Raw genomic sequence first — 16,839 nt, forward strand, 5'->3', positions numbered from 1 at the left:
GTTCATTTATCATTTTGGAGAAAAGTGAATTCTGAAGAATGCAGTGGTTTGTGAGCTTGTCTGGTATTTGTTTCTCTGTAGCTTACCATCAAAGTGATGAATACACCTATGGGTAATAGGTAATTGGTATACTTAATCAGTTACCTAATTATTGAGAGGACTCAATTCTCACTTTATATTATTTTATTACTGAAACAGACTGCCCAGTAGATTTTTTTAAAATAAATTTATGTATTTATTTATTTTTGGCTATGTTGGGTCCTCATTGCTGCGCGTAGGCTTTCTTTAGTTGCGGCGAGCGGGGACCACTCTTTGTTGCAGTGAGCAGGCTTCTCACTGCGGTGGCTTCTCGTGTTGCAGAGCATGGGCTCCAGGCGTGCGGGCTTCAGCAGTTGTGGCACATGGGTTTAGTTGCTCCACGGCTTGTGAGATCTTCCCGGACCAGGGCTTGAACCCATGTCCCCTGTGTTGGCAGGTGGATTCCCAACCACTGCGCCACCAGGGAAGCCCCCAGTAGATACTATAAACATTCTCTAGAGAACAGTTAGGTTTGCAGTGACTTATTATGCTTAGAATGCTACTTGGAATTAACTGTTTGTACCACTGTCTTGATATAATTTAAATGTAATTTACAAGTGCTGCAATATCTTCATTCAGATAACTTGTTACCCTTTAAAAATTGGCTGCTTAAGTATTGTTTCTCTCCCATTTGGCAGACACCAGATGCAGTGATTAATAAAGGTCATTATGTTGCTTAGTTATGGAGAGCTTTTAATGACTGTTACCTGAACATCTGCTGTTTTCATCACTGCAGTTACCCAGAAGACATCTGATACAATATAGAAGCTGTACTTTGAAAATGTGATTTAGGCTAATCTAATAAATTACTACTTTAGAACATTTAAATATTTCTTTACATTTTAAATAATTGTGAGAGCCCTTATCTTTCTTTAAAGTGAACAATAAAAAGTATCAAGGACAGACTTTTGGAATGGTTGTACTGGATAGTCCTGGAGTCCCATGGGCTGAACTCTCAGCGTCTAGGAGTTGTCTGTGTACAGAATTGGGTGGGAGAAGCGGTGACTTTCTCATGCATTCTGACTGTCATGTGAAACCTTGACTGAAAATGAGGGGCTTGGAGTGGAATTGAAAGGTTACCCAGACTCTGCTGGGAGAACATTGAAAAGTGAGAAAGGGTTTATTGATTATGGGGTTTTCAAAAATAGGACCAAATACTTTTAAAGTTTTGAAACAATTACATTGCTTGCTTCAGCAGCACATATACTAAAATTGAAATAACTACAGATTCCCAGGAAGTTGCAAAACAGTACTGAGAGGTCCCGTGTACCTTTCACCCAGTTTCCTCCAATGGTAAAATGTTACAGAATGATAGTCGAATATCAAAACCAAAATACTGACATTGATGCAACCCACAGACTTTATTCCGATTTCACCAGTTTTATATGCACTTGTGTGTGTGTGTGTGTGTGGTGTATAGTTTATGCAGTTTTACCACATATGTAGGATCCTTGTAACCACCATCACCATTAAGATACAGAATTGTTCTGTCACTTACAAAGCTACCCCTTTATAGTCAACCCTACTCCCCTCACCTTCCCTGCCCTTCTCTAACCCCTTGCAACCACTAATTTGTTTCTTGTATCTATAATTTGGTCATTTTGAGAATATTATATAAATGTAATAATATGTTACTTTGGGGGATTGGCTCCCCACCCCCTGCCACTGTCTATGCAAACTGTTTCATATATCAATCATTTGTTTCTTTTTATTGCTGAGTAGTATCCCATAGTATGGATGTACCAGAGTTTGTTTAACCATTTACCCATTGAAGGATATTTGGATTTTTTCAAGATTTTGACCAACACAAGTAAAGCTGCTATGGGCATTCATATACAGTTTTTTTGTGTGTGTGTGGACATAAGTTTTCATTTCTCTGAGATAACTATCCAGAATATGATTGGTGGATTGAATGATAAGTAGATGTCTAGTTTTTCAGGAAACTACCAAAAGACCAATACTTTTATTTCTCCAAAACTTATTTACTAATGCCTAATAAAACTGAGACACTGAGAAATTAGTTCCCATATGGTTGTGTTCTATAAAATTCTGTGTTTACAGATCAAGAGACAACCAAATGGACATTTAGTAGATATAACAGACAAGTTACGGAAGAAGAAGTACAAATGGCTATTAACATATGAAAGGGTTTTGAATGTCACTGATAATCAGACAACTATTGTCAGAATTATGTTTAGATGCAAGTAATTTAAAAGCAGGCAGAATGGCTGGAACAGTCCAGGGTGGCTAGTATGGCAGGTACAGTGGGCAAGAAATGCCTTGAGCAACCCAGATCTTTTCATTTTTCTCCTCAGTCACACACAATCTTTGTCCTCATATTGGCAAGATAACTGCTGCTTCTCCATACTTGGGTGCAAGAGCCAGGCCAGAAGAAAAAGGAAAGGGGGAAATCCAGAATGAGTGTCACCTGCAGAAGGGAAGCAAAAACTTTTCCTTAAACCGTCAGCTAGAATTATGTCACGTGCTATCAGCAGCTGCAAAGGGGCCTGGGAAGCAAGTAGTTTTTTACTTGAAACATTCTTGCTGAAAAGATACGGGGTTCTCTTAGTAAGGAAGATGTGGAAATATAGCATAGGCAACTAGCAAAGTTTGTTGGAGAGTGCAGATATGAAATGTCATGTGTGCCTAAGACCCTGAAGCCCTGTCTTATGTAAGAGGTACTGACACATTGTAAGAGAACAAATTGGTATACTTTTTTTTTGATGGGCAATGTGATATTCTTTTTCGGAATTAAAGGTTGTGTTTCATCTGGCCCATCAGTACAAATCTGTGACTCTATTCTGTAGAAATGCTGTCCCTGCATATGTGCAGAAAGATCTTCGCTGTAGTGTTGTTTACGTAATATCAAACCACTAGAAATTATCTGTCTGTCAGTGGGAGAAAGGCTCGTACATCATGGTATATCCATACAGTAGAGTACAGTACAGGCAGCCAGTAAAAATAATAAGCTTGATTTATGTAAATAGACCTGGAAAACAGCCATGAAATATAAAACTGCAGGGCTTCCCTGGTGGCGCAGTGGTTGAGAGTCTGCCTGCCGATGCAGGGGACACGGGTTCGTGCCCCGGTCTGGGAAGATCCCACATGCCGCGGAGCGGCTGGGCCCATGAGCCATGGCCGCTGAGCCTGCGTGTCTGGAGCCTGTGCTCCGCAACAGGAGAGGCCACAACAGTGAGAGGCCCGCATACCACACACACACACACACACACACACACACACACACACAAATATATATATATAAAACAGCAGCACATTATGCATAATATGGTTCTACTGCCCGCCCTCCAATACATATGTATGTGTTTTTGTATGTGTTCTTGTGCATGTGTGTATGTGTGTGGTATGATTATATCTGTTTTGGCCTATGCAGAAGAGAAAGACTTTATTGAAAAACACTGAAAACATTAACAGTGGGAAGTGGGTTTGGGAAGGGAGAATATAGGAGGAGATTTCACTTTTCTTTATATACATCTGTATTGCTTGAATAGTTTACAAGCCTGTAGTAACTGTTCAATTAGGAAGTGAAGTATTGTATAATGTGATTTTTTTGGATGTTTGAAGCACATACTTTTATATTTTAACCATTCTGGATGAAACTGCATAACATCTTGTTTTGCCATTTTATGCATATAGTATACTAAATATTTTTTCTTAGTCACTCAAGTCCTAATGAGATAGTCAGGACTGCTTAAATATACTCAATAGATTTAGATTAAGTGATTTTTAACACTTCCTTATAAATTTTTAAACTTTGACTTCTTAGGCAGGCTGTACTTTTTGTGTATTATCAGTGTATCTGCCTCTAACAGTTCTTCCTATTTCTAATTTCTGCTGTAATCTTCTTTGACTTGGGAATGAAGCAACCGGCAACCTGGTTTAATTGTGTCTAAAAATAGTTCTGAATAAAAACAGGATCAATTAGTTCTGAATGAAGGTTTTGAGAGACTTTGTGGGTAAAGTACATGAACTTTAGCTTACTGCTATTTGAACATTTTTTTTTTTTTTTTTTTTTTACTGTTTAGAGCTCTTTTTTTCTTCTTTGTTTACCTTTGTTTTCAGCTGTGTTTTAGTTGTTTGAGATGGCTTGATACAGGAAGTTTGCTAAACCTAGGGATGTTTAAAAAGCAGATAACCCATCAGTGTCACTCTTTTAGAGAAACTTATTACAGCAGTAAGGAAAGGAGATAGGGTGTTTTAGGACAGGGTTATATAGGAAAAAAGTCCCTGAGCATTTGGATTTTCTTTCTGTTCCTTAATGGTAAGATGATTCTTATCTTTGCTGACAAGTTAATAATTAACCCCATGTAACATAGTATGTAGTGCATACACATCAGGCTGGGGTTTGAATCCTGGCTCTGTCATGTACTTAGCTAAGTGACCTTCCTGATCCTCAGTTTTCTTACATTTAAAAGCTTATTTTGCTTAGTATTAGTACATATTTTATATAAATGCCTAGTTGACACGTTCATAGATTAAGTGGAGAAAATTTGTGTAATGTATCTGGCCCACAGTATTCAAATAGTGACTTATTATGGAGGATAATGTGAAATTTGAGATTTGCATAATGTATTATACTTTTTTATAACAAAACAGTTTATTTTTTCCTTTTATTTTTATAGAATTATTATCCTTAGTGTGGAAAACTTGAACAACACAGAACACACAAGGGGAAAATTTTTTTTAAATCCTCTGTTATTTCCTTACTCAGGAAGGATCTCTGTTAATATTTTATAGGTCTGTCATTCAGTCTTTTTGCCGTGTGCAAATACTGCTTGCTTTATATCAATAGACTCAACGTTAAATCCTTCAAACAACCTTACACGGCATGGTGGTGTCTCAGTCTTCCCTTATTGGAAATGAGGCTGAGAGAGGTTAAGATCAAATTGCTGGTCGGTGGTGGAACTGGTGTTCATGATCGGGAGTGAGAAGGGGCTCCCCTCCCCACCCAGTTGGAAGCAGTTATCTCTCTTCATAATCAGTTTGCAATATCTGTGATTATAAGATGTTTGATTAAGATTTAGGTTGTACTTTGTATTGTTTAAGAAAGCGAAGTAGATTTGGGCTTAATGCATGGTATTTCCGTGTATTATTGTAGTGTAATGTTACTTAGGTGATATGCATGTTTGTAGCTCCGTAAACATTAAACTCTAATACTTGAGGTCAAAATGAGACTTTGTATTTCTCCAGCGTGATCCTAACTCTCTAAGCTATAGAAAATCTGACTGTGGTGCTTGGAATACACTGTGTTGTGTTCACTTTGGATGTTGGATTCCTGAGTGGTGCGGAAAATGATCTTAAAGTTGCTGTTTTATTGTACTCAAAAAAGGACTAAATCAGCCATATCCTTATTTTTATGATATTTTTGAAGTAGTAATTTCCATGATCATGTGTTTTTAAGATAAGAAGTTATTATTTGGGTCAGTAAATGTTTCCTTTAATTTAAACATCCTGGGGCTTCCCTGATGGTGCAGTAGTTAAGAATCCTCCTGCTAATGCAGGGGACACGGGTTCGAGCCCTGGTCTGGGAAGATCCCACATGCCGCGGAGCAACTAAGCACGTGCGCCACAACTACTGAGCCTGCACTCTAGAGCCCGTGAACTACAACTACTGAGCCCACGCGCTGCAACTACTGAAGCCCGTGTGCCTAGAACCTGTGCTTCGCAACAAGAGAAGCCACCGCAATGAGAAGCCTGTGCACTGCAACAAAGAGTAGTACTTGCTCACCGCAAGTAGAGAAAGCCCATGTGCAGCAACGAAGACCCAACACGGCCAAAAAAAATTAATTAATTAAAAAAGAATCCTAAAGCATTTACAGATTTATTTATAATCTTCAGAAAGTCCCTGAAAAACTAGTTTGTATATTGTACTATATATACTGCCTATACAGTACCTGTAGGTACACACACACATAAATCTATTTCTTCAGGGGACTTTATCCTTCGTTACACTGTCATACTTGGACCTTTAGCTTAGGGGATTTGGCAGCCTCTTATTTCAGATATTTTGAAAACTGTACTGTCATGATTCTAAGTATGTAATGAAGTTTGACTTCATGTTTTTTTGTATTGCTTTTTCATGATTTTTTTCAGAAGTAGGTTAAAAAAAATAATGTTAGTAGTTGACCTGAATATATCATCTAGACAGTTACAAAACATGTCCCAATATTAAGCAAAATATTGTTTGAATTTAGACATTGTTAAAAAAGAATTTGAATTTAGACATTGTTTGAATTTAGACATTGTTAAAAAAAGAATTCCAGAAGAAATTCACTGTATTTGGTCTATATTTGTAGCTGAGGGGGGTAGATCTTTTTGAGTCCTTTAGGTATTTATATATAACTTCAGTATGCTGTAACTTTCAACTTGTTTAGGATTAAGTGGCTACAGTTTATATAAAGTTAATGAGGTGAATTAGATGCAATAATCTTAGAGGTGTGGGGTTGTTAAAGGGCTGGGTGTGTTTGGGGAAGAAATACAGTGTGCCTTGATTATGGAGTCCGTGGATGGGCAGTGGTTTGAGGAGATGTGTTTGGAATTCCACAACCACAGGTGAGGACCAGACTGTCAAGGGTTGTTTTAGATACATTGGGATTTATCCTGTAGATACCCAGTGTAGACATCCGGAAAGCAATCGGGATAGGAGTTTAGCATCTAGGTAGTACAGGGTAGAGGGACATAGACAGAGGATTCATCATTTTGGGAAAGGATGTGATCACTCGTGGGAGAACTTGATGTCAGAGGGAGTGATGACAAGGAGAGAGACCCAAGGGAACCCTGTTGGTAAAGGAGCCCCTGAGATGATGGTGTTCCTCTGTACAGGGGCTCTAGCGCTTATCCCTGTAGAAGAGGAATTTAGGCAGGGGCGGCGGGGGGGGGGCGGTGAGGGGGTGGCAGGGGAAGAGGGGGAGAAGAGTCCAGGGCTTCAGAGTGGTTTTGGTGGCTGATCTGACCTCTTCCCAATAGGCTCTAGCCAGCTTTACACCCACTTTGCTTTCACCTGTGCAGCTGGATGTGGCTGGAGAATACACCACCTCTGAATAGCTGTACTTTAAATTCCTGATCATGGACTTTAGGTGGGCTTTTAATGCTGCCTGGCAGTCATACCATATTATTCCTACTTCATTCGTATCGGTGACTCTCAGTTCCCCTGCCTTTCTCAAACCTTCAGCATCTGTTTACCATATCAATTCTCAGCTGATTATCATCTCCTTTTTTAACTGAGAAACTTGAAGCATGTTGCTTCCACGGACGAACAGACTCCCTGGCAGTTCCTCCATCACATCAGCTGAACGCATGGACTCTGCCGGTTCCCGCCACATGTGAGCCGTCTGCTCCCACGTAAAGCGAGCCCCCTCCTGTGCACTAAGCTCTCTCTCCTCATACGCTCATAAACGTTGCTCACTCAGCTCTGTTCTTTCTCTTGTCCTCAGTTTTCTTCCTCTAATGCATCATTCCCATCGTTATACCACGTGCTGTTATTTCTCTCATCAGATGAAACAGTACTTAATTTGACTCCGCTCCTCTTGTCGGCAGCTGTTCCATTTCTCTCTTCCCTTTTGCAGTAAATCTCCTCCAAGGAGTTGTCTGTACTCACTGTCTTCAATTTCTCCTCTTCCACTTTTCTTTTAAATTCACTGTAGTCAGACTTTCAGCCCCGTGACTTCAATTTAACATTGGCAGAAAGTCAATTTAAAATTTGCTTTTAAAATCATAAGTTTTATTTGAAGTGGAGTGTTATTCACAGCACTTTAATTTCCTTTGCTAAGTATAATATATTTAGAGAAATGTGTAGATTTACCATCCATCCATAGTTGCTATGGTTATATCATAAAGAGGTATTAAAAATGGTAACAAATTTTAATTGCTGTTGTATCACATTGGGTATCATACTTGCTGGCTTTGTACTATTGGGCTCCATATATCTTTTTTGGTGACTATTCCTTAATCTTTCCTACTACTAAGAAGTTGTCTAGTTTTGACCAAGCAGATGGTTTCAAGTTTCTCTCTAATATGTTGAATGAAGTTGTGAATGAATAACTGAGCTGAGTGAGCATGAAGACAGCATGCAGGAAGTTTAGTGTAGAAGGACAACAAACTATTCAGCAAATTTAATGTGATGTATAATTAATGATATCCATAATTGATAATGAGCTATATGCTTTAGCTTTAGTAGTCTGTTAAAAGTTCTTCTGAGGATATGGAGTTGCACTAGAATTCTTTTAAGATTCTCTAATTATGATCCCCCAAGGCTGCCTTCTTTTATGCAAGGATTATAAAAAAATCTAGGTCTTCAGTTGGTTATACCTATGAAACTGAGAGCCAGATGAGTTTACTCAAAAATATTGAATATGATCAATTTGTTGTTGTTTTTCAGTCTTTTATATAATTGTAACATATATAATGAGACATTCACCTGAGTGAGTAGTCTTGTGGACAGGTTATCGGTTATATCTGGCATAGTTGCCCAAATGCCATCACTTTATTTCCTGCACAAGGAAACATGGAAATCCAAGTTAGTCAGAGGAATGTTACTACAGGGAGAGATTTGAATTCAGGTGTTGTTATGCTTGGCAAGTTACTAATGACATACCTACCAAATGATCCCAGTAGACCATACCTGGGAATTACTGGACATTGTCTTGTAACAGCGTATTCTCTCCATTCAACAAATATAATTCCACGAACAAAATATGGTTGTAGACTAATGTGGTAGCGGGGGAAATGAAAAAAGCAAGGAATGATTGAAAAACAATATTCAGAAATTAGTGAGAAATTACATGTAGAGGGGTGAAAGAAAAAGATATGTGAGAAATGACTCTAAGCTTTTGAACTTAGGGTCTGGCATGGTGATGCTGTTGGTGGAAATAGGTAAATTAGGAAGCGTTTCTTGAAAGAAAAAAATGTTTCATTACTTAAAGTTAAGAGTATGTTTGGGCCTCCCTGGTGGCGCAGTGGTTGAGAGTCCGCCTGCCGATGCAGGGGATACGGGTTCGTGCCCCGGTCTGGGAGGATCCCATATGCCGCGGAGCGGCTGGGCCCGTGAGCCATGGCCGCTGGGCCTGCGCATCCGGAGCCTGTGCTCCGCAACGGGAGAGGCCACAACAGTGAGAGGCCCGCATACCGCAAAAAAAAAAAAAAAAAAAAAAGAGTATGTTTAATCGGCATGCTTCCTCTTGGTGTGAATGAATTCTCTGCATAATGTGAATTGTATTACACCAACATAAAAGAATTTCTGTATCGTATTCCCACCCTAAAGGATATTACCAAACTTTACCAAACCTGTGGTTGCTATTGTATCCTCATATATTCCATTGTATACTCCCTGCCTGCCCCTCTCCATAGATGGTATTTCAGGAACTAGTCTTAAAACCATGTACAGTTCTAATGTAGGTGGCAAAACTCTAACCCCATTGAAAACAGGAATTCAACATAAAGCAACATTATTTCCTTATTTTGACAGAGATTATAATTAGCATCTTAGGACTTACGGTAGTATCTGTTCACAGTTCTGAGGTATACACTTAAGAATGACTCACTATCCTGACTCACTTGTTCAAGTTCACTGTCATTCAGAACCCTTTTATTCTGCTGTTCTTTTTCTGGCTTTTTTTTCTTTTTTCCTGATGAATAGAATTATTGTAGTAAGTCTCACATTGCTGAATATAACCTTTGTTTTGTCTTAATTGGTGTGTATATGCCACGCCTCTAGGCATATTCAAGCCTTTTGCTTACGATGGCTGGCATTTTGTTGTTTAGTCTTGGCAGGAAGTACGGTAGGGTGAGAGCTGGTCGTGTGTAAGAGCCGTGAGACAGCAAGCTCTGCGGTTAATAGGGTGAATGTATAAATACTGTATCGTTTACTTCAGTGAAAATATGCACCTGTTGTTGGGAATGTACTATAAATTTAGTTGTACCCAATTAAAGCCTGTTCCAGGAAGTACCATCAGGTCTCGTAAATATTTCTGCTCAACAATTGAGCTGGCCCGTCTCTCCGCAGCTTTCGGGCCTAGCAGCCTGAAGGGGATAAAAAGAAAAAGATTTAAAAAAAAAACCCGAAAACGCTTTAAAATCTTAAAAAAAGAAAGAAAGAAAGAAAAAAAGAGCGAATCCTCCTCGGAGAACCCGCGGGGAAGTCACTTTTGCACGCTTCCGGCCTGCCCGCCGCCGTCGCCGCCGTCGCCGCACCTGGGCGTTCGTTGGTCCCCGTCCGTCGGTCCGGTGGTGAGCCGCTCGCGCGCCTGCGTCCACGCGCCTCAGCCCGCCACTCGGCCGCGCCGCGTGGCAGCCCCGCGCCCGCCGCCCTCGCCCCACGCGCGCCGGCCTCCGCGTTCCACGTGTCCGCGCTGCCCTTCACCGGCCCGGCGTGGGAGGCGGTTGAGCGCTCCGGCCGCGCGGGGCTTGCCGAGTCGGCACCGACAAATATTTGGTTTCCCTCTTCCCCGGGTTGCTGTAATCTTAAACCGCCGGAAGCCTGAGGCCTATATTTATAGAGAAACGCACGTTCCGGAGGCCGCCGTGGGTACCACTGGGTTGCCTCGGGAAGAATTTTTGTAATTTGGAGGACAGTCCCTGTTTTCATTTTTTGAAATTGGGAGCTTCCAGACCAGGACAGCTGAAAATTAACAAACTCCCAGGGAGGGCCATATTGTTTTTGAGAGCCTTTTGTCTGTGGTTGGGCAGTCTCGGCCGAGTCGTCCCCGCACTCCTCTCCGGCCCTCGGAGCCGACTCCAGCTTCTCTGAGCTTCACTGCCACCTGTGGGCCGCGGCTCGGAGCGGAGCCCCTTTTGTCCTGTGTGGCCCCCCCTAAGAAGTCCTCCTGGCCGGGCTCGGAGTACTGCGGGCTGGGGAGATGAACGCTGCGGCCAGCAGCTACCCCATGGCCTCCCTGTACGTGGGTGACCTGCACTCGGACGTCACCGAGGCCATGCTGTACGAAAAGTTCAGTCCTGCGGGGCCTGTGCTGTCCATCCGGGTCTGCCGCGACATGATCACCCGCCGCTCCCTGGGTTATGCCTACGTCAACTTCCAGCAGCCGGCTGACGCTGAGCGGGCCTTGGATACCATGAACTTTGATGTGATTAAGGGAAAGCCAATCCGAATCATGTGGTCTCAGAGGGATCCCTCTTTGAGAAAATCTGGCGTGGGAAATGTCTTCATCAAGAACCTGGACAAATCTATAGATAACAAGGCACTTTATGATACTTTTTCTGCTTTTGGAAACATTCTGTCCTGCAAGGTGGTGTGTGATGAGAACGGCTCTAAGGGTTATTATGCCTTTGTCCACTTCGAGACCCAGGAGGCTGCCGACAAGGCCATCGAGAAGATGAATGGCATGCTCCTCAATGACCGCAAAGTGTTTGTGGGCAGATTCAAGTCTCGAAAAGAGCAGGAAGCTGAGCTTGGAGCCAAAGCTAAGGAATTTACCAATGTTTATATCAAAAACTTCGGGGAAGAGGTGGATGATGAGAGTCTGAAAGAGCTATTCAGCCAGTTTGGTAAGACTCTAAGTGTCAAGGTGATGAGAGATCCAAGTGGGAAATCCAAAGGCTTTGGCTTTGTGAGTTACGAAAAACACAAGGATGCCAATAAGGCCGTGGAGGAGATGAATGGAAAAGAAATCAGTGGGAAAGTCATTTTCGTCGGCCGTGCACAGAAGAAAGTGGAACGGCAGGCCGAGTTAAAGCGAAGATTTGAACAGCTGAAACAGGAGAGAATTAGTCGGTATCAGGGGGTGAACCTCTACATTAAGAACTTGGATGACACCATTGATGATGAGAAGTTAAGGAAAGAGTTTTCTCCTTTTGGGTCAATCACCAGTGCTAAGGTGATGCTGGAGGATGGGAGAAGCAAAGGGTTTGGCTTTGTCTGCTTTTCATCCCCTGAAGAGGCAACCAAAGCAGTCACGGAGATGAACGGACGCATCGTGGGCTCCAAGCCACTGTATGTCGCCCTGGCCCAGAGAAAAGAAGAGAGAAAGGCTCACCTGACCAACCAATATATGCAGCGGGTGGCCGGGATGAGAGTGCTCCCCGCCAGTGCCATCTTAAATCAGTTCCAGCCTGCAGCTGGGGGCTACTTTGTGCCAGCAGTTCCACAGGCTCAGGGAAGACCTCCATATTACACACCTAACCAGTTAGCACAGATGAGGCCTAATCCACGCTGGCAGCAAGGTGGGAGACCTCAAGGCTTCCAAGGAATGCCAAGTGCTATATGCCAGTCTGGGCCTCGTCCAGCTCTTTGCCATCTGGCTCCAACTGGTAATGCTCCGGCCTCTCGTGGCCTCCCTACTACCGCTCAGAGAGTCGGGTCTGAGTGCCCGGACCGCTTGGCTATGGACTTTGGTGGGGCTGGTGCCGCCCAGCAAGGGCTGACTGACAGCTGCCAGTCTGGAGGTGTTCCCACAGCTGTGCAGAGCCTAGCGCCTCGTGCCGCTGTTGCTGCCGCTGCTCCTCGGGCTGTTGCACCTTACAAGTACACCTCCAGTGTCCGCAGCCCTCACCCCGCCATCCAGCTCCTGCAGGCACCCCAGCCTGCGGTCCACGTGCAGGGGCAGGAGCCGCTGACCGCCTCCATGCTGGCCGCAGCACCCCCGCAGGAACAGAAACAGATGCTGGGTGAACGTTTGTTCCCGCTCATCCAGACGATGCACTCAAACCTGGCTGGGAAGATTACGGGGATGCTGCTGGAGATTGACAACTCGGAGCTGCTGCACATGCTGGAGTCCCCCGAGTCTCTCCGCTCCAAGGTGGATGAAGCTGTGGCGGTCCTACAGGCTCATGCCAAGAAAGAAGCTGCCCAGAAGGTGGGCGCTGTCGCTGCTGCTACCTCTTAGACAAGGACAAACCGATCCAAAAGCCAAATAAACCCTCATGGAATTCAGCTCAGGGTTTGAAGACGTCCTAGCTTGTCCTGTGGACCTCAACACCAAGAACCACTAATTGCAAATTTAATAGGTCATTTTGTATCAAAAGGTCAATTATGAAGCACCTAGAATTTTTCAATTAAAAGAATATATTCTCTGGGTTCTGATATGGCCCAAACAGTGTTAACTTTTTTTTTCTATTGTGAGTTTTGATTTTTCCCCCCCAGAAACTGGTTTTATTTGATGTACCCAAGTCTTAAGTTTCTCAATAAAGAAAAAATCTCCATAAAACAAACAAACAAACAAAAAAACAATTGAGCTGGCCCACTTATTTCAAAGAATATTTGATCAAACAAAATTCCAGGGAAGTAATCTGAACAGTCCTTGAGTTTGTGATAGGAGCTGACCAATAGCTTAAGACTAGATGAATAGACCTAAACAATCCATTATAGAACTACGTACAGATGTTAACATACAGTTAGATGCCCAAGATTTGGAGACTGAGAGGCCTGGGTGTGATTTGTGGCACCACCACCTCATGGCTGTGTAATGGCCAGTGTCACCCTCACTAAGTCTGCAGTGGTTCCTATGTCACTAGGGTTTTGATTAGGATTAAATTAGGAAGTTCTCGTTCATTCTGTTAGTCATTCAGTAAGTTTAGTGAGCGTCAGTTTGGTGTCGGGTACTGTATCACCACTGGTTTACAGTGGAAAATAAAATGACATGGACTGACCTCTGGGTCCAGTGGAGAAGACAGAAAGCAAACAAACAAATAATTTACAGTTGTGGTACTTTCTGTCAAGGAAGATATCAAGGCACCATAAGAGAACCACTGAAGGGAGCGCTCCCTGAACGGGTAGCTCTTAGGTTGACAGGGGAAGAGTGGTGGGAGTCAGCCAGTCAGCATAGAGAGGAGAGCTCCGGCTGGAGTTCGATGGTCCTGACGCAAAAAACAGAGGTGGGGTGGTGGCGGGGTTACTAGGAACTGAAAGAAGGCCTGCGTGGGTTGGAGTATTGCTTGCAAATGGTGGAGAGTGGGATAAATAGCTGCGGCTGATCTGTGTGATACCTGGCCCAGGGGGCATGATTAGTGTCAACTGCTATCATTGTTCTTATTATAATGATCCTTTACTTTATTTAGAGGTTACTTTATGGGCTGTCAGTTAAAACCTTGAAGGAAGCTAATAACTTCCCAAGTAGATGCCATGAAGTCAGTGCATTAAACTCGTGTATGCTGTTTAGAGAGGGCTCAGGCCCTCACTCAGAGCTTGTTGGTGATTATTTTTCGTACTGTTTACATAAATTTAGTTACTTGAGTTTTATAACAGCCTAGAAGTAACAAATTGGGGCATGAATTTAGAGGTTCTCCAAAAGACAGAAAGAAGTTACAGTGTAATAAAGATAAAATTTAAAGTGATTAGTGATGGTTAAAAATGTGAGATGATGAAATCTTTTTTTCAGATTTATTGAGGTATTGTTTCCCTACAGTGTAATGAATCCATTTGCAGCATAGCTTGATGAATTTTCATAATTATATATAGTCACATAGCCAACCATATCCTGATATAGAAAAGTTCCATCAAGAATCCTAAAAATTCTTATTTTCTTGTGTTTCTCTGCCTTGGCCACCAGCCTCAAGCAGCCACTAATCTGCTTTCTGTCACTATAGTTTTGTGTTTTCTAGAATTTCATGTAAATGGAGTTGTACACTATGAAGTGTTTTGGTTTGACTTCCTTTTGTTCATGTTATTGCATGTATTAGTAATGTGTTCCTTTGTATCATTTTGTCGACTGAAAAAAATTGCACAGCCTAAAAGTGGAGAACTATGTTTTATTCAGTGGACATACTGAGGACTTCAGCCCGGAAGACAGGCTCTCAGGTCGCTCTGAGGCACTCTTCCGAAGACGTAAGTGAGGAGCCAGGATATGTAGGAGTTTTGAAGCAAACCAGGTAGTTGAACATCAAAAGATTTCTGCTAATTAAAGAAAAAACAAGCACCTCGAGTTAATGAATTTAGCCAGTCTGGGCTTATCGAAGTCATTCCTTTGATATGCACCTTAACTAGCTAGGGCCAGTGTCCTGTTTTTCTCCATCCTGAATTCCCTCAGGGTGCACAGTTGGGGGCTGCTGCAGTGGCTGATGGCTTGATGGCCGCAACATCCTTCATTTACTGATAAATCAGGACATTCTTTGCCGACAGTTTAGTAGTATTCCAAAGTAGAGATTAACCACAATTTGTTTATCCATTCACCAACTTATGGACATTTGGGTTGTTTCTCATCATTGGCTATTACGAATAACACTTGTATGAACATTCACATAAAAGTTTTTATGACTATGCTTTTGTTTTGGGTAAATACCTTTTGGGTAAATAACTAGGAATTGGATGACTGGGTCATATGGGATAAGCTACTTCCACTCTTTTCTAATGGAGCTGTACCATTCTGTCTTCTCACTAGCCCTGTGTGAGGGCTCTCTCTCGGTGCTCCACACCCTCTGAGAACTTGGTATTGTTCATCTGTTTAGCTTTAGCTGTTGTGGATCTCAGTGTGATTTTAATTTGCATTTCTCTGATAACTAGTGATGTTGAGCATCTTTTTATATGATTATTGGCCCTTCGAATATCTTCTTTGTTAAGATATGTGCTTGGTATTTTAAGTGTCTCTTAAATCTTTTGCCCATTTAAAAAACGTGCTGTTTATCTTCTTATTTAATTGTAAGAATTCTTTTTATATTCTGGGCACAAGCTCTTTGGCAGATATTTTACAAATATTTTCGCTATCTGTGGCTTGCATTTCGTTTTCTTAACTGTATTTCTTGAAGTTGAGTTTTTAGCTTTGATGCTCTATTTTAATTTTAATGAGATCTATTTTGTAAATATTTCTTTTATAGTTTGTGCTTATTTTAGTTAAAAGAAATGTTTGTCTAACCCAGTGTCACAAAGATTTTCTCCTGTGTTTTCTTCTAGAAGTCCCATAGTTTTTGCCGTACATATAGATCTGTGATTTATTTCAAGTTAATTTTTGTGTACTGTTCGAGGTAAGGGCCAAAGTTTATTAATTTCTCCCCATATAGATACCTAGTTATTCCAGCACCATTTATTGAAAAGATTGTCTTTTCCCCATTGAATCATTTAGACTATGAGACTTTGCTATCATTTGTAACCATCTTCTTTCACCAAGAATTTAAGCTTGACAACAGTGCTTATTCAAATATAAATAAATCCATCTTGTATTCTTACTGGTAAGTATATATTTTAGGATGTTATAAGAACAGTGAAGGGAACTGCTTTTCAGGGCTAATTCAAACTAATGAGGGGGTGTTTGTTGGTAATGTAGAAGTGATGGTAACTTCTTAGAATCTGTCAAGTTCTAAGGAAGAAAGTTCAGTAACCAGTTATGATATATGATTATCTTTAGGAAATTGATTTAGAAAAATATTAGTGTGAAGGTGGGCTTGCTTATCTTCACAGACTCTAAAAGGAGACCTGAATCAATAAAAGAAAAATCTACAGTGGCTACTGATTCTAATGAGAAAGAAAAGATAAAGGAATTTACACAAAATGAAGTAGCTGCTTAAAGGTGCTCTTTGAGTTCAAGGGCTTGAATGAAAGGTAGAAGAAAAGATTTGTAACCAATAATGAATGAAAAGAGTAGTAGGTACTTACAAAACCAATGTCAGGAAGGATCAAGCGCAAATGAATTGACATCTGTGAATAGTGTGGAGCATGTCAAAAACATCTTAAGAAGCATAATTTGGTACCTGAAGGTCACTAATGACCAGATAGGCTTGCTGTTCAGGGCAGGTCATGTTGTGTAAACGTGAGAGAGAGAGAGAGCATCTGAGTCCCAGACTCTTTTGCATCCAACTGCTTTT

The 16,839-nt window shown here is 41.6% G+C and overlaps 2 protein-coding genes across 4 annotated transcripts in view; both read left to right on the top strand.

The window, feature by feature from the left end:
• The window catches only part of USP6NL (USP6 N-terminal like), a 149,807-nt gene that overhangs the window by 46,530 nt on the left and 86,438 nt on the right, over positions 1–16,839 (top strand). The window lies entirely within an intron of this gene.
• On the top strand, positions 10,671–12,932 carry LOC309803007 (polyadenylate-binding protein 4-like; the record flags this gene model as incomplete). Its single annotated transcript, XM_082618854.1, has 1 exon — positions 10,671–12,932. Exon 1 carries the CDS (start codon positions 10,950–10,952, stop codon positions 12,930–12,932), a length of 1,983 nt encoding a protein of 660 aa, XP_082474980.1. The 5' UTR covers positions 10,671–10,949.

The sequence above is a fragment of the Mesoplodon mirus genome, assembly GCF_964341445.2.
Source record: "Mesoplodon mirus genome assembly, chromosome: 4".
Taxonomy (NCBI): Eukaryota; Metazoa; Chordata; class Mammalia; order Artiodactyla; family Ziphiidae; genus Mesoplodon; species Mesoplodon mirus.